At 42.0% G+C, this 24,874-nt stretch overlaps 2 protein-coding genes and 1 pseudogene across 2 annotated transcripts; all 3 read right to left on the bottom strand.

The window, feature by feature from the left end:
- Positions 1–1,305: 1,305 nt before the first annotated feature.
- On the bottom strand, positions 1,306–3,017 carry LOC104415568. The gene is made up of 2 exons (XM_010026901.3): positions 2,941–3,017; positions 1,306–2,652 (listed from the first exon to the last, which is right to left on the bottom strand). Exon 2 carries the CDS (start codon positions 2,560–2,562, stop codon positions 1,471–1,473), a length of 1,092 nt encoding a protein of 363 aa, XP_010025203.2. The 5' UTR covers positions 2,563–2,652; positions 2,941–3,017; the 3' UTR covers positions 1,306–1,470.
- Positions 3,018–7,860: 4,843 nt separating this feature from the next.
- LOC104449261 (protein HOTHEAD) lies at positions 7,861–10,481 on the bottom strand. Its single transcript, XM_010063377.3, has 5 exons — positions 10,223–10,481; positions 9,418–10,059; positions 8,817–9,169; positions 8,212–8,738; positions 7,861–8,108 (listed from the first exon to the last, which is right to left on the bottom strand). Exons 1-5 carry the CDS (start codon positions 10,299–10,301, stop codon positions 8,051–8,053), a joined length of 1,659 nt encoding a protein of 552 aa, XP_010061679.2. The 5' UTR covers positions 10,302–10,481; the 3' UTR covers positions 7,861–8,050.
- Positions 10,482–18,450: 7,969 nt separating this feature from the next.
- On the bottom strand, positions 18,451–21,337 carry LOC104415558 (annotated as a pseudogene).
- Positions 21,338–24,874: the final 3,537 nt, after the last annotated feature.

Raw genomic sequence — 24,874 nt, 5'->3', positions numbered from 1 at the left:
GGAGAGATGGCTTTTTGGGATACATCAATCGACTGACTTCCACCACCATATATACTGCTTTGTTCCTTCTACTTCTTAAGTAGATTACCAAAATAACCCCCGTTGATAAGCCTACGACGGTCAATTTCGTACTTCAGAAACGACTTCTACATTAAAAATAGCTTCGCTGCAGAAAATTATGGTTAGATCCTTCCTCGACAACGCAATATATCAGAAGTCAAAATCAGAAAGCAAAGACTAGGAACGTGGCGCAGGTTGGGGAGGGCGAAGAAGAAGGTGACAGGCGGTACAAGTCAGGGGAGGCGGAGCGGGCGGTTCTCCAGGGGAAATGAGGAGCTGTGGAGAATTAAGAAAAAGAAGAGAAAAAGATGGAGAAAATGATTTGGTTGACTGGAAAATATTTTATTAGACCTTTTATTTTTCACGCCCTAAGCATCGAAAAATAAGAAGAAAATATTTTCTCAAAAATAAACGAAATCTAAATAATCTTCTTCTTTCCCCCGATAGCATATAACTTTTACCATTCATGCATATCATCAGAGAATCATATTAACAAGTGTCCTTCAATCGTTCGTCAAACGTACACTTGATGTAATTTGCAGTCTATTATGTTCAATAAGTCGGCGTCTGATTTCATCCATAAGGAATGATTATAGCTCATTCCCAACGCAAATTACGACGGATGAAGCTGAAGCTCTCGTTCAAATTGAATTTGAATGAATGCAAATAATTATTCGAAACAAAAACAACAAGTGGAGGGAAGACACGCGGCGGGGCCGGGCGGGGCGGGGCGGGGCCCGGGCTGAAGGGGCGCATTAAACGACGTGCCGACTTGGCGAGCACCGGTCGAGCCGTCCCCCCACGAGAAAGCCTCGCCAGAGAGACCGCCACGCGTCGCGCAGCCCTTTCAATCGGATGGCTGGGGACCGCCCCGAAGAAGAAAGATAGGCGGGGGAAAAGGGAGGGGGAGATGGTGGGGGTGGGCCCCACGTATATCAGAACACGTGCGTCCGTCACATGACACGTCTCCCGGCCGCGGGGCCCCACGTTCGGAAATACCCCGAAAGCCCCGCCCTCGCGATCTTATCTCGCCAGCCTAAAACTCTAAAAGTGGGGCCCCCTTCCCCCTTCCCCCCTTCGCCCAATGCGTAATCCTAATCCCCGTGTTCTTTGCCTTCGTTTTTCGAGAACAGAGCTCTCCGCTAAAAATTAAAATTATTAGGGGAAGCAAAAAGAGAATTTCGAGATTGAAACTAAGAGAAAATCATCACGGTCACAGATCGGAGCAAAACCACGAATCGACGATTAGCACGAACGGAGTCCTAGAATTTAGTAGTGTTTTTCAGGATATGCTGGTCGCGTTCCTCGTTTCTTATAATTATCTGTTTTACCTCGACTGCACAAAGGATTCAAAAAAAGAAAAAACAGGGGAAATGGAAAAAGCAGACATCCACCGCCCCGCCACCCCTACTACTTCAGCTCTAACCTTCGGTTATCTCGACCGTCGACGACGACCGACCCGTCATCATCATCCTCAGGGCTTCGAGCAGGACGACGACGGCGGCGAGTTTGGGCTCCGCCCCAGGAACTGGAGCTCCTTCCGGTCGTATATCTCCAAGGAGAAGTCCTTGAGCATGTGGGGCGCGCCGCTGCTCGTGCTGCCGGAGACCGCGCTCGCCGCCACTGGCGAGCTCGAGCTCGGCGCCACCGTCGACGCCTCCGTGGAACCGCCGTCTCCGCCGCCGGTCGGTGAAGTCGTTGAGGTCGAGATTGGCCGCGCGCCGACTTGGAAGATCGGCGGGATCGCCAGAAACGACGGCTGCGTCTGACCGGACGAGCCGGGGGGTAGCACGAACACCGTCCCCCGCCGCCGCCGCCGCTGCCGCCGCCGTTAGGAGTTCCCACGGGCCACAACTGCATCAATCCGTGACTTAAACCGCCGCCGCCGCTACAGTACGTGATCGGCGCGAACCCCGACCGGGTCGAGACAGGCTCGCGGGCGTCGAAGAAATCGCTGTTCGAAGCTCGATTCCTCTTTTTCTTCGGAGGATCGCCGTCTTCCTTCGAGGACGAGGACGGCGTCGTCGGGATCTTCAGAGCCCCGCCGACGGAGACCGCGATCGCAGGGACCGTACCGGTCCCCGTCGCCTCGATGATGGCATTCTCCGCGTGCTCCAACAACCACCGCACGGTCTCGCCGTCGTTCTTGTGCCCCAACTCCCTCGTCAGCTGGAAAATCCTCGCCGCGCAGGCCGCCGGCATGCGGATCCTCCGCCCCCGCCCCTCCACCTTCGTGTGGCGGTCCTTGGAAGGCCGCCTCGGAGGAGCCACCGTTCTCTGGAACCGTGGGGAGGAGAGAGAAACCTGCGAGCCTCCGCCGGGGGCGAGGAGCGCCTCGCGCTCGGGGTCGCTGTTGGCCAGTTCTTCCTTCAGGAACCCGTTCCGGACTCGCGGTGGCTCGGGAGGCGAAATCTCGCGGGCGCTCCGCTCGTCGCGGTTGACGGCGGCTGTTGCTCTGCTGTCGTCCTCCACGTCCGCGTCCCGGTTCTGGGTAGACTCCATTCGGCTCGAAATGGCAGAAGCACGAACCCGAGGGAGAAAAAGATCACCGCAGGAGACGCGTTTATCCCGAATATTCGAAATCGAGAGGAGCTGCGAGATTTGATGAATAATAAATATTATCAGGAATTAGAAAGGGACGAAACCCTGGAGAACGACAACGCGCGCTGCTCTCCAGGAGGCAACGAACGCAGAAAATGACGGGTTGACCCAGGGGCTCGAATCTACAATGGACAACAGGACACGGTGATGAACGATACGCCGAGAAAACTTTCTTAAGAAAGGAAAACCACAAGGGAAAAGAAGGATGGAGAAGGAGATGCAGAGGAGGAGGAGGAGGGATTAAGGGGAAGAAAGGAAAATGGAAATGCGAATACAAACCCTAGGGAGAAGCGAGGAGGAAGAAGCCACCGCATGTGCTGTGCGCAGAAGGCGAGGCGAGAGAGGGGGTCCACATCTCGGGGAGAAAAAGCGGGGGGAGTTGTGGGGCCCCTATTTATGGAGTCTGGGATAATTGGGGGGGTGGGGGGGAGAAAGAAATGGACGGTCAGGAGAGGCTCCCCGTTTATGGGCCCCGCGAGATGGACGATGGGGCGGAGGGGGGGAGGGAGGGGGCCCCGGGCGCATAGTGGGCCCCAGCTTGCTGAGATATCCGGGCAACGATTTGGAGATCTGGTGGCCCTGGAGAAGCGACTTTTGGCGACTCAAATCCGATGGGTGGGGGCCCGAATGAATATTGTCATCGCTTGGTACAGAAACTTTACAGATACAGTGGCCTAATATCTTCGGGGGAAAAAAAAAAATCAATTTTAGCTCCGATCTTAATTCTATCCCAAATTTTTTCTTTTCATAACATATCACCAATACTAGATTCAATTTCAATTCTACCAGAAATTCTTTTTGTCTCATAAAAAATCATTAACTTTTACTTGAGTTTCATACCTTCTCTTTTTAATGTTTCGTCCAAAATCGCTTTTAGAGATACAGTATTTTCACGTCAATACTCTAAATATTTCCAAGAAAATACCTTTTAGAAGTGAATTTTCATGTCAATTCGAACGATGTCTTGTTGGATTTGAAATTTGGGTCAATATTGGAGCAATTAAAGTTGGCTTTTTTAGCTTTTACTCTTAAGAAAGTCTTCATTCAATCTCACTCAGGGATATTTGTTTTGTGCTCAATCTTCAATCTCTCATGCTCAAAAGTCTTCCATCTTTCGCTATCAAAGAGCTCGTGCTTGAGGCACTAAGCTCGAAATGCTCAAACAAAGTGTGCTTAAAAGTTTTCATCTCTCGGTTGTTAAATGAAAATTTAGATAGAGGGTTAAGGGTGTATTCAATTTAAATATTACTTAAAACTAAAAAAATTAATGAAATGAAAATAAATAAAAAAAAAAAGAAAAAAAGTAATACAATAGAAGGATCCTTTCAATAAGTGATTAGTCTAGAGATAGACTCCTATATCGTGTACTACAAATAATTGGGATTAAAGTAGAAGTTTATGAATTTTTTTTGAGATAAAATAAGTTTATAATAGAATTGGGATTAGGCATAAAGTTTGGAAATTTTTATGGAACAAAAAAGTGTATGATGGAATTGGGACTAAACCTAGGCTTTGTTTGTTTTTATAGAAAATGACTTATTTAGAAAACATTTTACTAAAATATTTGCATGTATCATTTACAAAATGAATGAAAGGAAATGAAATTTAATAATTACGTGATAATTTTAGAAAAATAATAATTTTCATATCATTTATTTATCGCGAAATAAACAATACCTAAGTTTGAGGTTTTTCCAATGATATAAGTCTTACTTTTATTGAAAACAAGATGTTTTCGAGATTTTATCTAATCACTAATAAGTTATTCTAAACATTTAATAGTTGCTGGTTGGATATTTAAAAATTTTAACAACGTTATTTTGAGGAAAACGATTTTTAAGGAAAAGTTTTAAGGATTCTCTGTGTAATCAAGAGACGGGGAGAGAATGCATGTGGGCACCTGCAGTGCGTGCGAGAGGGCCGTACGAGGAGGTTGTGGTGGCGATTGCGCCAGAGCCAGCAATGAGTCAGAGAGAGAGAGAGAGAGAGAGAGAGTTTTTAATGGCCAAACAAAAATCATATGGTCAAAGGTTTGTGATTCGAGTACCCTCATTATCCTAAACAGATAATGTTATTTTCGTAAGACCTTCCTGTTTTTAAGGGCATCGCATGCATCATTTATGATTAAGGTTTACTCCAGGACGACTTTGTTTTGTACCGCATTTGGCATTTGGCATTTGGCATTTGGTGGGGTGGGGCTGGCAGGTTTCCTTGTACCTAATCGGACCGGGTTGGGATGGAATGTTGTTTGGCGTATTATACAGGTTCCCCCACCCACCCTCCGCTGCTTTTGAACGATTGGCAAGCCTCGTGCCATAAGGAGCACCAAAACGACGAAATGGTACCCCTGCATCCTGTCCTTTTCAACTCCATGGGATTATTCGGGGATTTTCCAGAACGCGAATAAAGCACCTCTTTTTTTAGTTTTTTTGTTTAGCGAAAAATGTCAATTCATGTTGAAGGGCTTCAACTATGATACTTTAGGCTAATTCCTTATTTCTTCTCCTTTTTTAAATTTTATTTTGATAGTTCTTAATGCATTTTCATGTCATGAAATGAAACTAACTGAGAATAGTATGTTGCTAACGCGATGAGATTACTATTAAGGGTTGTACCAAAAAAAGAAGAAGATATAAAGTGATTTCACAGCTTTTGAATAGTAGACCTTAATCATCCCGAAATTCTCAAATTCAATTGGTTGATAAAAAGTCAATTTTAGTCCTTGGAATCTCTCGTTAGTATGCTTTATGTCTAGATCGGTCCATACATGATAGGCATTCTCAATAATATTAGTCTTATGTTTCTTTCTCTGACTTGATCTTGCAGAAAGAACAATCCAATGACCAACTTACAAGAGATTAAAAAGATACTTAAGAGGCTAATTTTTATAAGAAGTATCATATCTTTTCTCCATTCAATATGTTAATATTCTTTGACCAAAAAAAATGTTAATATTCAATTTCATAGTTAATCAATATCAGAACATAGGGGTTAGAAAGCCAACATAGCAAGGGTAATATATAGTCCAATAATTAAATCGCCACGGTTAATACATATTTTGATGGAAAAAAAATAGTAAAGTTAGAAATTAGAAGATCGAGGAGCACCAACAATTTTCTACAAGCGGTCTTCATCATCATTAGTGAAAGGTCGCTTGTGGAAAGATATCATACCACCTAGAGGGATCCCAAGAGTTACATGACGACCTAGAGAAATAGAGTACAATAGAACTTAAATATATAAGTAGCATGCTATTTGCATTCAACCTTAATTAACTCGGATGATACAACACAGAAAGGTTGGGGGAAACTCTTTGCTGAAAAGAAACGCAATCACTAAATTGTGAAATCGAAACAATTTGAGCTAAGGTGAATAACATAACGAGGGGATGCTGAATGTTAATATTGAATTTGTATAACCACAGCATCTAGCAGGGCCCAGTTTCTGGAATGCAACTGCAACGCAGGATCCAAAGTAATTAATTGGAATGCACCTGCAACACAGTAATTTGGGAGAGAAAGAAGGTGCAAAGTACTCAAATTAGGATTCTCAAGAGTCCAACCTCTTACCTGAATGAGCTCCTTATCTTATGTAGACATTTTTCTCCGTGGGTCGACGGGTAGTAGCTCACAGATGGCGATACACACTGACAATTATCTAGAATACCCGGCATTCCGACAATGCGTAGTGCTCTACAGTCTACAGTGGTCAAATCGTTCTAAGGAACAATGCATGCGCGGCCTTTCAATTGGTAGAGTCCTCGTTGTGGTTGCCAATTGGATGAGGTTTAAGTAATGTCCAATGTAGACTCCACACCGTCGGGTATGTTTGGTTTCCCGACGGTTTGGTCCGGACGTGTTGGTCTTCCATTGTCACCTGGGATCCTTTGACAAGTCATTCAACTTATCATCGAACGACATATTCTCTCGTTAACAAGGAAAATGATTTGCACTAAATCACTTCTAAAAGAATAAAAACATAACAGGAGATCTAATCAATTTGTCACTTCTGTCGCAAATGAAAGTTCACATAATCAGAACAAGCAAAGCACACAATAATATGAAAGCTATGCGAACCAGATATGTACATGCACTAGTGATGCATAAGAAAATTCGAAACCATTTGCCCCATGCTAAAACCATAAACAGCTGAATTAGCAAGGCCAAGAAGAAACTTCTCAGAGAGAGAGAGAGAGAGAGAGAGAGAGAGAGAGAGCTAAGCTGAAGCAGTTGCAGGGCAACTCTCCTTTGGCATGTAATTGGAATCGAGAAAGCCCCAATAAGATCGGCAGTAGTTAATCACCATTGCATGCCAAGTAAGAGACGCCCTACCACTGATTAGCTTACATGCACACCAAAGATCTTATGGTATTTCAATGTTATCTACTTCTGAAATTGCTTCTGAGTCATGAAGAGTGTGTGCTTCTCAGTGAGCTTTATAAGCAGCAGAATTGACGTTTCGGGGAAGGAATAAGCCATTGAAGCAATATGGCATATGCTAAGGGATATCCTATTCAAGCATTCATAGGGAAGCTGCTTTTCGTTGTGGTAATATCCTTGGGGAACAAAATTTTTCGCGACCCGCATCTCTTTTCTGCATTTCGGTCATCCTCAAAAAAGTTCGCGTCTCAAAGGGTTAAGATTCTTCTTCCTCTAATCCCTGTCTCACCTTTCTCTATAAATGCTTTTGAGGGTGAGAAAGTAGGAGGGAACAAAAGATATTGACAAGTTGAGATGCCCTTCCTTAGTAAGGACGATGGAGGAGGCGACACAACACATGCACCTAGCTGCGTGTCCGCTACTAATTTCTACCACTTCTCACTTGCTTTATTTGCTTTGGGTCTTTGCTTGCATGAATAATAGTGGAAGTAGTAATAAGATTAGTGTATCAGCCTATCAGGCGATGTGATACGACTCATGTTGAGTTTCAATATGACGCATTGGCCTAAATAGCTAATTAGAGTTAATTGTATAATACTCAACACTGATTATTGCGTTTGGTTCATACTAAAGCTTCTTCTTTCACCTTTGGGTGCTTTAGGATTTCCTTGCCCTGGACTAGCTGTGCACACTTTGCGAATGAGAAATTGATCCCTCTGTCGGTAAATCAGCCTTTACTCTCCAGCATGAATATGAAATGTAGCTTGATAGAGGAGAATTTGCCATGGCGATTTATATGAAACCGCACGTGCGATGCATATTGGAACTCTAGAAGAAGAGGTCCTGTCTTTTATTTGCTCGATGTTCTATTCCTATGAACATCGTATGAAGGACGACTCAGATCGAACACGACTTCTCGGAGCCCTAAATACATGTACATAAGTTATGCTTCCACAAAGTCACTTTTATGTCGTCTCAGGAAAGAGTTAACAGCATTGGACACGATTCTATTACACGGTTTTCACCCCGTTGGAAGCTCTCCCCTGCAATATCTTTTGTCCCATATATCTGCATTCACAGAACAGAAACGCAAAAGACAAACCTTCGTCAGACATTAATAAAATTTATCTCATATATATGATGTAAGCGGCAAAACACATATAATCCCCACCTTCCGAGCATCATAACAGTGGCTTGAGGATTTGTCCCAGGAGAGGCGTTGAACGTGGAACCATCAACAACTCTCAAACCATCCACACCGATCACCTTGTAGTCGCGATCGACCACACGTCCAACTTGACACCCTCCGTGATAATGCCAAATGGTCATCACGGTGTCGATACAGAACTGTTCCAGTGAGATGGCGGCGGTTAGGTGGCGGGGCCTCAGATTCACGGGTGACCCCACCATCATGCTAATGAGAGTCGCCACAGGTATGTCGTCATAGCGGAAGCTGGACATTGCTTGAGAGTTGAGGACGTCGATGATGGTCTTCATGCCCTGGACGCACCTCCTCAAGTCCTCAGGTTCTTTGAAGTAGTTGAAGGTGACGGAGGGATTGTCCTTGGGGTTGGTTGTTCGCAGCTCAAGATGGCCTTTGGAGATCGGACCCTTTATCTTCTCAAGGATGAATCCACCTTGCAGAGACGTGTTCACGAAGCCACTCACCGGCGGTGGCATCGTTCGTGGTCGCCCTGTCTGAGCAAGGGATGCTGCATTCTATTAACATTTGCCCAAGACCCAAATTCAAAGAAGGAAATAACCAGCTAGGTGAACCTGATAGCCAAAGCCAGATCCACTGGAGGTCTCGATGTAGCTTCCGAAGCGAGTGATCCCCACCACTTGGATGAGCGATACCTCAACGGGTCTGCGAGAGGGGACAAAGAGGGCATTCATTGGATTATCGGCCATCCCTTGTCCGACCATCGGCTGGTCCAGCAAGACCTTGATTCCGTGGTTCTTCAGATGTTGCATCGGCCCAATCCCGCTGAGCATCAGCACCTGCGGGCTTCCCATCGCTCCTGCCGACACTATGATCTCATTCCCTGCCTTCTTCCTCAAGTAGGCCCCGTGCATTCGTCCCGCTTTATCTTCAAAGATCACTCCATATGCTCTTGGCCTTCTCTCCCCTAATTCCACATTATGGGCATTTAAAGAACTTTTCTGGGACCGAATCCAGAGTCGACGGATGGGTCCTTGGATTTGCTTATTCTTAATCTACTCATTCTTATTCATCGACAAGATTGTGGATGATTGCGATTCTCAGATATGAAAATGAAGACGAGATGATGTATTAAGCCTTTATATTGATAGGTAAAACGCGTGATCCGAGGATTGTGTCATTATTTTGTTCAAATCAGTTTGAGGAAGTACTTACCGACCGTACTGAGCAAGATCTTGTGGACAATGGCAAATAAGTAGACAACGGTATTGTTGGGCTGAGCATATTCCAGCAAATTAGCCGCCGTGTGCCTATGCCCGCTCCTGTCAAAGATGGTGCCTCCAATTTTTGTACCAAGCAGATGTTCGTACGTAAAGCCATTGTCCGGCGTCACCCCGGCTTCAATCAGCCCGTCCCTCACTGCTGACTGCCACCCCAGCACCGGTGGCTCGAATGCCACCTTCCTCTCCACCCACTCATACGATTCCTCCACCAGCTTCTCGTCCCAGCCAGCCTCCTTCACATAGTCCTTGCCTGCACGTGTATAGAAGCCGGCGTTCAGCGCGCTCCCCCCACCGAGGACCCTTGCCCGCGTGTTGAGCACGCCATCCTCGGACACAAATTGCTGGGATGGCGAATTCGGGCCAGTGTCCGCGAGATTTGCGGCGAAATTGGCCATGTTCTCGATGTTGCGGTTGCCGTAGGGGGAGCCCCCTCTTTCTAGGACCAAAACCGTGGCTCCCTGGGAGAGCGTGGCAGCTAGCGGGCAGCCAGAGGTTCCTCCACCGATGATAATGTAGTCATGGAATGAAACCGAGGGAGCCGATACCGCATCGTGAAGGAACGTGTAATCCGGAGCTTAAAAAAGAACAGAGGAGAAATTACAAGGCACTCCAGTTAGTACATTTTTCATCAAACACCTCACCAGGACAATGTCTTTTGAAAAACCTGTAGCATGACTACAGTTCATGGGCCCACACATTTGTAAATCTAACTACAGTAGGAGATCTAGACGAAGTACCTTCCTCCGAGTTGCAAATGCCATGGAAGAGGGAAATCACAGCAAAAGCACACAGCAATCTCCATCTTTGCAGACCCATGATGAGGCTGAAACTTCAGTTGACTGTTGCTAAGTGCTTAAGTACTTAGAAACACCGAACAGCACGCCCTTCTTGCAGAACTTGGGAGACCCTACTTTCTCTGAGACGTCTATGTCAACGAGAGCTTCAACCTGCTTCGTGACTTTTTCTCAGGGAGTTCAGTGTTCTCGGACAATATGAGCCGACCATGTGCAGAGTTGGTTCTTGCTCTGCGGAAACTGGAAATGCAAAAGCAATGTGGGCCACCAAATTCAATCAATGCAGCTCGTGCCTTTTGACGATTCGTTCTCTCAGGCCCGTGAAGATATCTCTTCCTCCCAAGATGAACACGACGATTTAATTACTGCTACTCAAGTCTCCTAATTTGGTATGGCTTGGTTCCACCAGTGCGTTCATTGGTGATGTTATGACTAGCTTTTTGTCAATCTTATGCTTCATCATTGCTCACAAGTCACAACCACTCCAATGACCAGTTTTCAAATGACCATGAAGAATTTACGATCATTTTCTTGGCTATTGAACATGCAACTTGACTTTGCTGCTCATTGTCCTAGAAAGCAATTTCATCTAGGTCGGAGCAAAAGCAAATGGTTCCTGCTTAATTCAATAGAAATTGAAAAATCGATTACCCACCATTAAGAGGCTAAATGGGATTAATCATTTGAAGAGATGATGTTTAGAAAGAAGTCATGTAACGACATTGTTTGGAGCCAAAAATAACTCTTAGGATTGTGTTGGTTATTTATTTGTAAAACAAATAAAATAATGTTTTTCCTTGTCTCACGTAGGAAAGTCGTAAGGAAGTGGACCACTCTATATGTGTGGGTGTCTTCCACATTATTCAAAAGAAGATAATGAGCTGTGAGTTAGACTCCACAATATCCACGTGCGGGTCTGCGAATAATTACGCAATTTTAACATGAATAATTATCACTAATCCTTATTTATTATTTTAATTTTATATTTTGTAAAGTTATCTTGCTAATCATTATTAGTCCAAAGGTTATTTATGTTCAATTGGTATTTTTAGAAGTTTTGAAATTCGGAATTAAAAAAAGTTATTATTATTCTTATTCTGAATTTTTATGTCTTTTCAAGATTGCCTTTGAAAATGTACCTGCTCACTTAGAACTAGTTTTGAAGGGTTACTCTATTCATGAGATAAATATGCCGATTTTAGAATCAATATTATTAAGTCTTTTTCAATTTCTCTTTCCAAAAATAAAAATACAGCAATCATTTCAATTATTTATTTTGAGAGATTTTGGAGAAATATTAAAATTACTATGTATCTAGTATTCTCATTGAGACGTTATTGTATTTTAGATAATTTTTATCACTAACTATTAACAACGTTGTAAGGCAAATAATTTTTTGAAAAAAATGATATTACACCTCAAAATTTGACTTCATTGTTTTTCTCAATTGTTCATCATATTTTCTCAACCGTCTATACAAAAAGAGAACCAAAAAAAAAAAAAAAAATGAACTTGGAGTTGAAATTTGGGCGATTACTTGGCTGAGGTCTTCTTTGGGGATGTGGTGAGCAATAAAAGCTCAACTGCTCATCATCAGTTGGTGAGGCAAATCAATGCAAAGACTGAGACTGTCCTTTTTTATTATTATATAGATTAGAGATCGAATTTAAATAATCGCGCTTAGGTGAGAACTGAGAATCTACTTGAACCCACGTGGAATTCAATTAGCCACCATTTTTAGAAAATTAAAAGACTTCTTATCCTCGTTTGAAAATGGATTGTCAGCCTTGGGCTCTTGTTCCAGTCCGAAGTGCTTTTCTCAATTTTTGTGCGTGAATGTTAGGTGAGGATAGTAATCACCACCATCCTTCAAGACGCATGATCTGAATTGAGAGAGTTGGCGCATCCGATTAGCCGGTTAATTGAAGCCTTCACGTTCATACCGCGGGAATGTCCTCACTTGCTTTATGTCCAATGCCACATCTACAAGTTTAGTGTTGGAATTCAAATTCCCGTTGTTTTGCCGAAAAGTATTGATAAAACACCTTTCAAATGTGCATTGATGTGAAAATCGATAAAAAATGTGAAGGGTCCTTTATTAAGTCTTCGATGAAATGCGGATTGACAAGAAAATTAAAGAAATGAAGCATGGGTACTTAAACCTAAAGATAACATGAAGATAAAATTTAAGAACTAGTGTTCATTGGTAAATTAGCAGTGCGTTGCTCAAATTACATTCCTAATACTTATAGCTACTAGCGATGGCTAACAACAGTAACAATTAAAGCTAACATCATTCTAAGTGACACCTAAAATTTAGCAATATGTATTTATTTATGGCTACAAAAAATAAATCACTACTCGACGATCATGGCCTCATTGCTCGCCCGGTGTCCACAAATGGTTACAAAATAACAGCTCATATTTCTCGGCCATTATTATTGGTGGCTTTCAGGATTTTCAGCTCTGTAAACTGGTGACCATGCTTGCTTCACAATTGAAAGGATTGTTATGGTTGTAGTCGAAATTGTGGGTGTCGAGACTTAAACACCTATCTTGTCTTTGATTCCCCGATTCTTCACTGCAGCTTCGGCTCCCTTATTGACTTAACCAATCCTCATTTACCTACGTTTGTCAAGGGTAATTGGTTATAGGATGGTTCACCCTAAAACTAGAAACCACCCACTAAGGGCTAGTTCATCAAATTTGGAATTGGGAACCACCCATTTATTCTTGGATCCACTTAGGAACCGAACCACCAGTCCGATTCCCAAGGGGTTTCGTGGAATAGGCCATGCCTTCCAAGACTCCCCAATCATTATTGCAAAGAGAATAGAGTGAGATGAGGCATCTATGAGCATCCCTTATGGAGCGAGATTGCCAAATTAGGTTTTTGAAATTTTTAACATAATAGGTCTAGATGAGCGGCTCTAAACCTAGAATCAGAAATCGAATTAGCATTCGCTACTTCCAAATTAGAATTGGGAATTGGACCGGTATTTTTTTTTGTTGAAATCGGATTGATATTCATTGGCTAAAACTTGGAACCGAGAATCGCCTAGAACCAGCCTAGTCCATTTCTAGGAAAGTCTTGATTCTTTTGCACACTCTTAACACTCGTGATTCAACACTTAGTACTTTTCTCTTGTATCACCTGTAGCAACTTCTCATTACTTTTCACGATTATCAACAATTGCCTATCAAAAGGACTTAGTAAATTGCTAGGGAAATTACACAAAAATTCCTAAACCTATTGCACTTATGTCAATTCAGTCTTAAATATTTCAATAATTTAATTTTGATCTTTTTACAAATTCTTAATTTAGTCTTAAACCTTTCCAATGTGCCAATTTAGTGATGAACTTTTTGATGATTTGCCAATTTAGTCATAAACTTTACCATTTATCAATTTTGACTGAAAATTGCTAACATGGCATCTAAGTCAATGTCGGTCTTTCTACATGGCATAACAAACATTGATGTGGACTATTTTTGTAGTATTTTGAATTTTTTTAGTTATTTGGATTTTGAATTTTTTTTTCTTTTTTTTCCTAACCTCGGACCAATGAGATTGCCGACCGACCCTTGCCGGGTGCTAGCAAGGGTAGTTGCCCTAACTAAGGCCCTTGCCGAACACGAGTGAGGGTGCCTCGCTTAAGTGAGGCCGGCAAGGGCATAAGACGAGGTGAGGGTGGGTCGACATCCATGCCAGCCCAAGGTTATAAAAGAAAAGAAAACAAAAGCATTTTAAAAAAATTAAGAAAAATATTTAAAAAATTAAAATTTTCAATAAATCGCAAAAATTGTCCACATCGGCGTTAGACATGCCATATAGGACATACATTGTTAACTAGATTGCTATGTTCAGTGATTTCCAATCAAAGTTGGTAAATTGTTAGGTTTAAGATTAAGTTGCCAAAACATCAAAAGACTTAAAACTAAATTGGCAAATTTTTATAAGATTTAGGATTTAAATGTTAAATCATGCCTTCGTTTATGGGCTAAATGTTTGAGATAATTAACAATGATCTGACAAAATTTTATAGAATTGAATAGGGTTTATAGAAGATGACATATCAAGGGAAGGTATAGTCGATTCCATGAATGAAACAGTTCGTCAGCAATAGATGATTTCATTGATCCAATTAATTCAGTGCATTATATGCTTTAGATCCAATTAGCACATCTTTTTGCAAAATTTGTCGAACCTCGTCAAGAGCAACAATAACACTATTCGATCTTGTGTATGTCAAGTATCTCAAACTTCCAATCAAGCTTCTATAATATGTCGAACAAACATCGACGCCATCATCAAACTTTGAAAGCTTGGTTCCGCACTCCATTGGTGTATTGACCAAAGTACAATTCTTCTTGTTGAATTTTTCAAGGATATTTTCTGCATATCCTTTTTGAGAAATAAAATCCCCTCGACACTTTGCTTTCACTTCAATTCCAAGGAAATAATTCATGAGACCATTGTCGGTCATCTCAAATTCTTTGACTCTTGATGCCTTAAAAACATCAATCATCATTAGATTATTTCCTATAAAAACAAGGTCATCGACATATAAACAAGGGAATATAACATTTTTCTTGCTTCAAATGGAGCGCATGCTCGTATGGACATTAAGAGAATCCATTCATCTTGAAATATGCATCAATTCTGGAATTCCACACTCTTGGTACTTGTTTAAGTCCATATAGAGCTTTCTTCAACTTCAACACTTTGTCTTCACAACTTTTCATAACAAATCCATTGGGTTGTTCAACATAAATCTCTTCATCAAGGATGCTATTAAAAAATGTTGATTTGACATCCATTTGATAAATTTGTCAATCATTTTGAGCAACGATAGAAATAATCAATCTAATCATTCCACGCAAATGATAGGGGCAAAAACTTCATCATAGTTGATTTCGACTTTTTGGTCGTACCCCTTCACGACTAATCTAGCCTTGTATCTTGTTACTTCTCTGTTCTCGTTCTTCTTGACCTTGTACACCCATTTGACTCCAATTGATACCTTATCCTTTGGTAGATCAGCAAGCTACCATGTTTGGTTCTTCTCAATTGCTTCAATTTCTTCATTCATGGCTCTTCTCCATTTTTCTCCTTTGGCCACATCACTATAGACAAGTGGTTCACAATTTGCAAGAAGACATAGGTGAACCTCATCGGTAGCTTCACAAATGATAGACATTCTCCTTGATCTTAGCACTAGCAGACCGTTTGAAGAGGTTGGCGATGATGAACTTGAAGAAGATACTAAAGAAGAAGGTGTAGGATGATCCTTTAACTCCGTTAGATCAGTATCACCACGAGCATTCATTTCATCTTTTAGGTTGTCTTCTCACGTGCCATCTTCATCGAACTTGACATCTCTGCCTATATACACTTTCAAAGTGTTAGAATCAAATAAACAAGAGGTTTTGGATGAGAAGTTATACCCAATAAAGATGAGCATTTTGCTCTTGTCTTCCAGCTTTAATCTTTTTTTGTCCGGGACATGAGCATAAGCAATGCTCCCGAAAATTCTCAAGTGTGAAATACTTGGTGTTCTCCCGGTCCATGCTTCTTGTAGAGTTATGCCTTCGAGTCCACATGTGAAATATCTATTTTAAAGAAAACAACTTCAGCCCAAAGCTCTATGGATAAATTTTTAGGGTGCGTTTGGGAATGGCTTTCCCAAAGCCCCTTGGGTGTCCAAAGTCTTTTAGGCCAAATAAAGTGTGTTTGACAAATTTTTGGAACCCCATTTCCCCAATGCAAGCCTTCCAAAGGCTGAAAGCCCAAAACAGTTGAGGGGTTGCCTTGAGCTTTTGCCTTCTAGGCATGCTAAGTTATTGTTCATCTTCTTCTTCTTCTCCGTTGAACACGACTGGCATGATGTGAGTGGTCGTCACTGAAGGCCAAGCAGTCACTGGCGAAGGGCAAGCAATCGGGCGACCCCTGACAACGATCGTGGCGACCTAGATTTGTCGCACGACCTCCATGAAGGGCCGCTTGAGGTTACGTGACCAGGTGGCCCTCACCGAGGTTGCGCAACTTCTGGCGACCTAGATTTGGGTCGTGCGACCAGCTTGGGTTGCCAGAGGTTGCGTGACCTCGCTGCTACCCAGATCTGGGTTGTTGGGTCATTGATTGCGTGACCCACGCGGCGAGGTCGCGTGACCTTCGGCGACCCAGATCTAGGGTGCGGTGAGGTCGCGGCCCCTTGGTCGCGCCCTTGCCGAGGGTTGCTTGACCCCAGGCAGCCATCGCCGGTGGTCTCCGAGGGCCGCTTGGGGTCTTGCAACCTCATAGGTTAACCATCGGCGACAGATTTCGATCGCCAATCACCGCTTGCCCTTGTTGACTAACTTTTTTATTTTTTTGTTAATGATTTTTTCTTTTTTTAATTATAAAAATCCTTTGTAAATATAATCTCTCCAAATGCAATTTTGCTTAAAGGTACTTCACAATGGACTTTCAAAATACAATTTAACGAATATAATTTGCATTTTGAAAAACCCTTTGACTTAAAGTATTTTTGTATTTTTTCAAAGGTTTTCCCCAAAAGTCCAACCAAACGCACCCTTACTCTTCAAGATGCTTCAAACCTGTCAAAAAACATGGAAGGGGGAGGTGGGGGGTTCGAATCCCCACTTTCTCGGGGGTTGGGGTGGGGACGATTTAGTTTCAAGTGTAGGTTTCGACTCTACGTCCTGCAAGGAGGCAGAATAAAAGTCTGAGAGTGAGAGTTAGAGTAGAAATAGAGTAGGACTGACCAAAAACAAAAAAACACGCTTCGAACCATGTCAAGTATGGATCTATTTTTTCGTTCAGCTATTCCATTTTGTTGATGAGAATACGGAGCTGTCAAGAAATGCCAAATAACATGATCCTCATAGAATTTGTTGAATTTGACTGAGGTGAATTCTCCACCACGATCGGTCCTTATATCTTTGATAAAATATCCATTCTCTTTTTCCACTAGGTTCTTGAATTGTTTGAACATATCAAACACCTCTGTCTTTTCTTTCAAAAAATGCATCCAAGTTTTTTGAATAAAATTATCAATAAAAGTAACAAAATATTGATTACTACCATATGAGTGAGGGGTGACTAGGCCACACACATTAGAATAAATCAGCTCAAGTGGCTTTTTTGCTCAATAAGTCGCTTCCTTCGAAAAGATATTTCTGGAATGCTTTTCGATAATACACCCTTTACATAATTGATCGGGATGGTCAATATGTGGTAAGCCATGAACCATCTTCTTGCGAGAAAGTAAATTGAGTTTGCCAAAATTGAGATAGTCGAACCTCAAATGCCACAACCATGAAGGGTTATCCATGCATGCCTTCAGATGTTGAGACATATCATTCTTTATATTGAGAGTAAATATCTTGTTCTTCGACATCTTCACATTCGCAATCAATTTATTATTTCTATCTCTTAGCACAAGACTAAGATCTTTCATATGAACAATATAACCTTTCTCCAAAAGTTGTCCCAAACTCAAAATATTGCTTAACATTTTTGGGACATAATAAACATTAGTAATAAACCGACGTGCACCATTTTTCAAGAGAATCGGAATTGTACCTTTGCCTTCGAAAAGAATTTTAGAGTTATCACCGAAAGAGACTTTCCCTTTAATTGTCTCATTTAATTCGGTAATCATCTCCTTTCTCCCACACATGTGATTGCTTGCATCAGCATCTAAATACCACGTATCAATTTGACCTCATTCATCTTTTTTGAACGCCAATAATAGAACTTGATCGGCATCATTCACTAAGTTTGCCTTATATTTGCTTTGCTACTCTCCTTGTTCAAGCAGTCAGAAGCATAATGGCCAGGTTTATTACAAATAACATCGAATTTTAGATTTATCATATGGCTTGTCGAGTTTTTTCCTCTTCCATGAACACTTCTTTGATACTAGTATCTACCGTCATTTTGAGTAGCATCTCCTTTGCTTCGTCCACGACCTCTTCCTTGAAAGTGACCTCGACCTTGACCACAATCTTGGTTTGTCCCGCGAGTTTGTGTGGGTTCTCTTCTTTGCTCCTTCTCATCTCAGATGGTCAATCGTGTTTGGAGAACTTTTTCCACTAATTCAATCTTTTTTTTCTTCTAAACCTTTCTTTATGGGCTTGTAATGAACCCATAAGCTCATTGATCGTCATGGCATCCAAGTCTTTGGATTCTTCAATCGCAATAGCAATGTGGTCACACTTCTTGTCTCCACAGGCATGTCGCCGTAGGGGAAGCTGGACATGGCTTGAGAGTCGAGGACGTCGATGATGGTCTTCATGCCCTGGATGCACCTACTCAAGTCCTCAGGTTCTTTGAAGTAGTTGAAGGCGACGGAGGAATTGTCTCTGGGGTTGGTGGTTCGCAGCTCGAGGTGGCCTTTGGAGATCGGACCCATTATCTTCTCATAGATGAATCCACCTTGCAGAGACACGTTCACGAATCCTCTCCCCGGGGGTGGCAACATTCCGGGTCGCCCTGTCTGTTCAAGGCATGTTTCATTCAGTTAACATTGCCCAAGACCCAAATTCAAAGGAGGAAAAAACCAGCCGGGTGAACCTACCTGATAGCCAAGGCCAGCTCCACTGCAGGTCTCGATGTAGCTGCCGAAGCGAGTGATCCCCACCACTTGTACGAGCGATACGTCGACGGGCCTCCGAGAGGGGACAAAGAGGGCGTTCATCGGATTATCGGCCATCCCTTGTCCGACCATTGGCTGGTCTAGCAAGGCCTTGAGTCCGTGGTACTTCAGATGTTGCATCGGCCCAATCCCGCTGAGCATCAGCACCTGCGGGCTTCCCATTGCTCCAGCCGACACTATGATCTCGTTCCCCGCCTTCTTCCTCAAGTAGGCCCTGTGCATTCGTCCCGCTTTATCTTCAAATATCACTCCATATGCTCTTGCCCTTCTTTCACCTAATTTCACATTTTGGGCATTAAGAAAACGTGCCTGGGACCGAATCCAGAGTCGATGGATGGGTCCTTGGATTTGCTTATTCTAATGCTACTCGTACTTATTTGCCGACAAAATTGTCATTTCTCAGATGCAAAAATGAAGAGGAGATTATGTACCAAGTCTTTATATTGAATGGTAAAACACGTGATTCGAGGATCGTGTCATTATTTTACTCAAATCAATTGGAGGAAGTACTTACTAGACCCGTTAAACGGGTGGGTCGGGTCGAGTTTGGGTCGGGTCATAAATGGTTTGACTCAAATTGACTCATGTAACCCGTTTATGACCCATTTAGTGCAATGCAAAATTTTTAACCCATATCTAACCCGACCTATACTTGACTCATATCCGATCCACTTAACTAAATTTCAGAAATCTCATTTCTTATATATTATATATATTATATATTTTTAAAAATGATATTGCTAAAATGGTTTTATATAACATACATTTAATGGAAAATTTTTAAATTTCTATAATAATTATTTTTAAAATAAAAATAATTAAAAAATCATTTAATTTTTTAATTTTTTTAATTATTTTTATTTTTATTTTTAAGAATATAATTTTTAATTTTCTCTTTTCTTTTTTTTTTTTCTTTTTGTTCTTATTCTTCTTTGCTCGCCGCCGGCCACGATGATAGCCGGCAATCGGCCACGGGCGAGCCTCAAGCTCGCCCAGATTGGCGAGGCTCGAGCCTCGCCCGACGCCGGTGAGTTCGCCGGATCGGCAAGGCCTCCGCCTTGCCGATTTGGCGAGCTCGAGCTCGCTCGGCCGGCGAGTTCGAGTCTCGCCAAATCCTACGAGCTCGAGCTCGCCCGATGCCGCCGAGCTCGAGGCTTGCCCGGTTGGTCGCCGACCATCGCCGTGTCGGCCATCGGAAGGAGGAGGAAGAAAGAAAAAAAAAAAGGAAAGAAAAAATAAAAAGAAAAAGAAAATAAAAAGAAAATAAAAAAATAATTCTAATTTCGATTTTTATAAAAAAAAATATTTTTGTAAAGTTAAAGATGGAAGAGAGAGATTGTGAGGTTTTGGTTAAAAGTGGATTTTAAATTCAACCTATTTAAGACCCACTTATCTTAAGTCTTTAATTATTAAACCCATTTAATTACTTTTTCTCAAAAACTAAGTGACCTATATATGACCCATTTATAATTTAAATGGGTCATATATGGGTCTAAGACCCATTGTGCCACCTCTAGTACTTACCAACCAAACTAAGCAAGATCTTATGGACTGTGGCAAATAAGTGGACAGCGGTATTGTTGGGCTGAGCATATTCCAGTAAATTAGCCGCCGTGTGCCTATGCCCACTCCCATCAAAGACGGTGCCTCCGGTTCTAGTACAGCACAGATGTTCGAACGTAAAGCCGCTGTCGGGTGTCACCCCGGCTTCAATCAGCCTGTACCTCACCGCTGACTGCCACCCCAGCACCGTCAGCTCGAACACCACCTTCCTCTCCACCCACTCATATGATTCCTCCACCAGCTTCTTGTCCCAGCCAGCCTCCTTCACGTAGTCCTTGCTCGCACGTGTATAAAAGCCCGCATTCAGTGCGCTCCCCGCACCGAGGACCCTTGCCCGCGCATTGAGCACGCCGTCCTCAGACATGAATTGCTGGAACGGCGAGTTTGGGCCAGTGTCCGCAAGGTTCGCCACGAAATTGACCGTGTTCCTGATGTTGCGGTTGCCATAAGGGGAGTCCCCTCTTTCGAGGACCAAAACCGTGGCTCCTTGGGAGAGCGTTGCAGCTAGCGGGCAGCCGGGGGGCTCCTTCATCGATGACATATAGTCATGGAATGTTACTGACGGGGCTGATACGGCGTTGTGAAGGAACGTGTACTCCGGAGCTTAAAGAAGAACAGAGAAAAAGGACGAGAAATGACAAGACACTCCGGTTAGTACATTTTTCATCGGACACCTCACCAGGACAATGTCTTTCAAGAAACCTGTAGCATGACTATAGTCCGTGGAGTTGGGCCCACACATTTGTAAACCTAACTATAATAGAGATCTGAACGAAGTACCTTTCTCCGAATTGCAAATGCCATGGAAGAGGGAAATCACAGCAATCTGCATCTTTGCAGACCCGTGATGGGGCTGAATCTTTAGTTGACTCTTGCTAAGTGCTAAAGTACTTAAGAAATATGGACCAGCATGCCCCCTTCTTGCAGAATTTGGGAGAGACCCACTTTCTTAGAGACGTCTATATCAGCAAGAGCTTCAACCTTTCTCGTGACTTTTTCTCAGGGATTTCAGTGTTCTTGGACAATATCATCCGAGCGTGTGCAGAGTTTGTTTTTGCTCTGCGGAAACTGGAAATGCAAAAGCAATGAGGACCACCAAATTCAAATAATGCGGCACATGATTCTTGGTGATTCATTCTCTCAGGCCCATGAAGAGGACTCTTCCTTCCAAGATGGACACAGAAAAACTTAATTACTGCTAATCAAGCCTCCTAATTTGGTATTGCTTGCTTCCACCAATGCGTTCACTGACGATGTTACGACTGGCTTTTTGTCAATCATATGCTCCATTAGCGCTCACAACCACTCCAATAATCTCTTTTCTAATGACCATGAAGGTTTCCTGATCATTTTCTTGGTTATTGAACATGCAACTTGACTTTTCGCTGCTTTACTATCCTAGAAAGCAATTTCATCGAGGTCGGAGCAAAAGCAAATGATTCCTACTTAATTCAATGGAAATCGTAAAACTGATACCCGCCATCAAGAGGCTAAAATGGGATTAATCCTTTGAAGACATGATTCTCATAAAGAAGTGATGTAACGAAGTTGTTCTGAGCCAAAAATAACTTAAAGCCTGCACAAAAAGAAAAAAAAAATAGAACTTTGAGTTGAAATTTGTGCGTGTACTTGGCTGACGTCTTCTGGTCCTTAGCAAGACCCTAAAAGGCTATGACCACCTTGGAAGGCAGGGTAAAGGGAGGCGGCCCCCTCGATAAAGATAGGCTCCCCATGGGCTTTCCAGCCACAAACCCCTTTGGGGGTTTGGAAGCCCGCCCTGGATCCCCGCGATGTCGGTACCGACCACGGACGATACAGGGAAATGAAAGGGTCCGGGCTTCATTGGTGAGGTGGGGAGCAATAAAAGTTCAATTGTTCATCATCAGTTGGTGAGGCAAATCAATGTAAGGACAGACTGTCCTTTTGAAGGATGGTGATTACTATCCTCAGCTAACGTTCAAGCACAAAAATTGGTAAAAGCACTTTGCACAAGAACAAGAACCCAAGGCTGACAATCCATTTTCAAATTTGACTAATCTTGCCTGGGTGAGAACAGAGAATCGACTTGAACCCATGTGGAATTTAATTAGCCACCATTTTTAGAAAATTAAAATACTTTTTATACTTGTTTGAAAATGGATTGTCAGCCTTGGCTTCTTGTTCTTGTGCAAAGTGCTTTTACCAATTTTTGTGCTTGAATGTTAGCTAAGGATAGTAATCACCACCCTTCAAGACGCATGATATGAATTGAGAGAGTTGGCGCATCCGATTGGCCGGTTAATTGAAGCCTTCACGTTCATACAGCGGGGATTGTCCTCACTTGCTTTTTGTCCAATACCAGACCTACAAGTTTAGTGTTGAAATTCAAATTCCTGTTGTTCTTTCAAATGTGGATCGATATGAAAATCGATAAAAGATGTGGAGGGTCCTTTGTTAAGTCTTGGATTGAAATGCGGCATGATGAGAAAATTAAAGATACAAAGCCTGAAGGTCATCGGAACCAACCATGTATAGGGTACTTGAATGTAAAGAAAACTTGAAGACAAAATTGAAGAACTAGTGTTCATTGATTAATTAGCGGTGCCTTGCTCAAATTACATTCCTAATACTTATAGCTATTAGAAATAGTGAACAACAATAACAACTAAAACAAGTAACATTTTAAATGACTCTTAAAATTTAGCAATTTTTATTTATATATGGTTAAAAAAAAAAACTCACTATGTGACGATCATAGCCTCATTGCTTGTCCCACGTCGACAAATGGTTGCAAAATGACAACTCATGTTTCTCGACCATTATTATTAGTGGCTTTCGAGATTTTCACCTCCGCAAACTAGTGATTGTGCTTACTTTAATTGAATGGATCGTGATGGTTGTAACCGAAATTGTTGGCTTTGTGACTGGAACATTTGTCTTTGATTCCTCGATTCTTCACTCTAGCTTCGATTCCCTTATGAATTGAACCAAGCCTCATTTACTTACACTCGTTAGGAATGTAACCAAATTGTTGGCTTTGTGACTGGAACATTTGTCTTTGATTCCTTGATTCTTCACTCTAGCTTCAATTACCTTAATAATTGAACCAAGCCTCATTTACTAACACTCGTTAGGGGTGATTGGTTTTACGATGGGCTCACCTTGAAATTAGGAACCACCGACGAAGGGTCTGTTCCACATATTTGGAATTGAGGACCACCCATTGGTTCTTGGATCCACCCAGCGGTCTAGTTTCCAAGTAAGTCCATAGAACAGGCAATGCCTTCCAGACTCCCCAATCCCTATTGTAGAGAGCAATTGAGTTTAGACTTGAGAGGATTCTTGAAAGAAGAGAGTGAGACAAGGCATCTGTGAGCGTTGCTTACAAACAAGATTGCCAAATTAGGGTTTTTGAAATTTTTAACATAAAAATTATGTGTGCGTGTGTGTGATTCAGTCTGGGTGGATGGTTCCACACTTAGAACAAGAAACCAAACCAATTTGGAACAAGGCATCACCCAGAATCAGCCCAATCTAATTCTATGCGATTCTCTACTCTTTTACACACTCTTAGCACATGTGACTCAATACTTACTACTTTTCTTTTGTATCACCTATTAGCAACTTCTCATTATTTTTAACAATTATCAATAGTCGCCGTCCAAAAGGACTTAAGAAATTGAAGGGAAAATTACAAAAAAAAAAATAATAATTCTAAATATTGCATTTGTGTCGATTTAGTCTTATATCTTTCAATTTGGCTAGTTTATTCTAAATCTTATAACAATTTGCCAATTCAGTTCTCATCCTTTCAAATGTGACACTTAAGCTTTTTGACAATTTGCAATTTGGTCATAAACCTGATGACTTACCAACATTGGCTGAAAATCATCAACATGGCATCTAGTCGGTGTTGGTTGTTCTACGTGGCATAACAAGTACTTACGTGGACTATTTTTATAATCTTTTGATTTTTTTTTTGTTTTTATGAATTTTCAATTATTTTTCTTTTTTATTCTTTTCCTTCTTCTTTTTTCCCTTAACCTTAGACTGACAAGATTGCCAACCGACCTTGGCCAAGTGCTGGTGAGGGTAGTAGCCCTCACCTAGGCCCTTGTTGAACGTGAGTGAGGGCATAAGTCCATGTGAGGGTTGGTTGGCATCCATATCAGCCCAAGGTTATAAAAGAAAAGATAAGATAAGAATTTCAAAAAATTAAGAAAATATAGACAAAATTTCAAATTTTTTAATAAATTGCAAAAGTTGTCTATGTCAGCGTTAGCCATGTCATATAGGATGGTCATTGTTAACTGGACTACCATGTTAGTGATTTTAGATCAAAGTTAGTAAATTTTCAAGTTTAGGATTAAATTGACAAATCATCAAAAGA

Source organism: Eucalyptus grandis, chromosome 1 (assembly GCF_016545825.1).
Source record: "Eucalyptus grandis isolate ANBG69807.140 chromosome 1, ASM1654582v1, whole genome shotgun sequence".
Lineage (NCBI taxonomy): Eukaryota > Viridiplantae > Streptophyta > Magnoliopsida > Myrtales > Myrtaceae > Eucalyptus > Eucalyptus grandis.
The sequence above is the reverse complement of the archived record's forward strand: the minus strand, read 5'-3'. Positions and strand labels throughout refer to the sequence as shown.

Excerpts from the sequence above, each read along its gene's own strand:
- LOC104415568 (XM_010026901.3), bottom strand. The coding sequence starts at position 2,562 with ATGGAGTCTACCCAGAACCGGGACGCGGACGTGGAGGACGACAGCAGA.
- LOC104449261 (XM_010063377.3), bottom strand. The coding sequence starts at position 10,301 with ATGGGTCTGCAAAGATGGAGATTGCTGTGTGCTTTTGCTGTGATTTCC. Across the intron at positions 9,170-9,417 it reads GATCTTGCTCAGTACGGTCG|GGGAGAGAAGGCCAAGAGCA; the intron begins GTAAGTACTTCC and ends ATGTGGAATTAG. Across the intron at positions 8,739-8,816 it reads GATCTGGCTTTGGCTATCAG|ACAGGGCGACCACGAACGAT; the intron begins GTTCACCTAGCT and ends TCCCTTGCTCAG.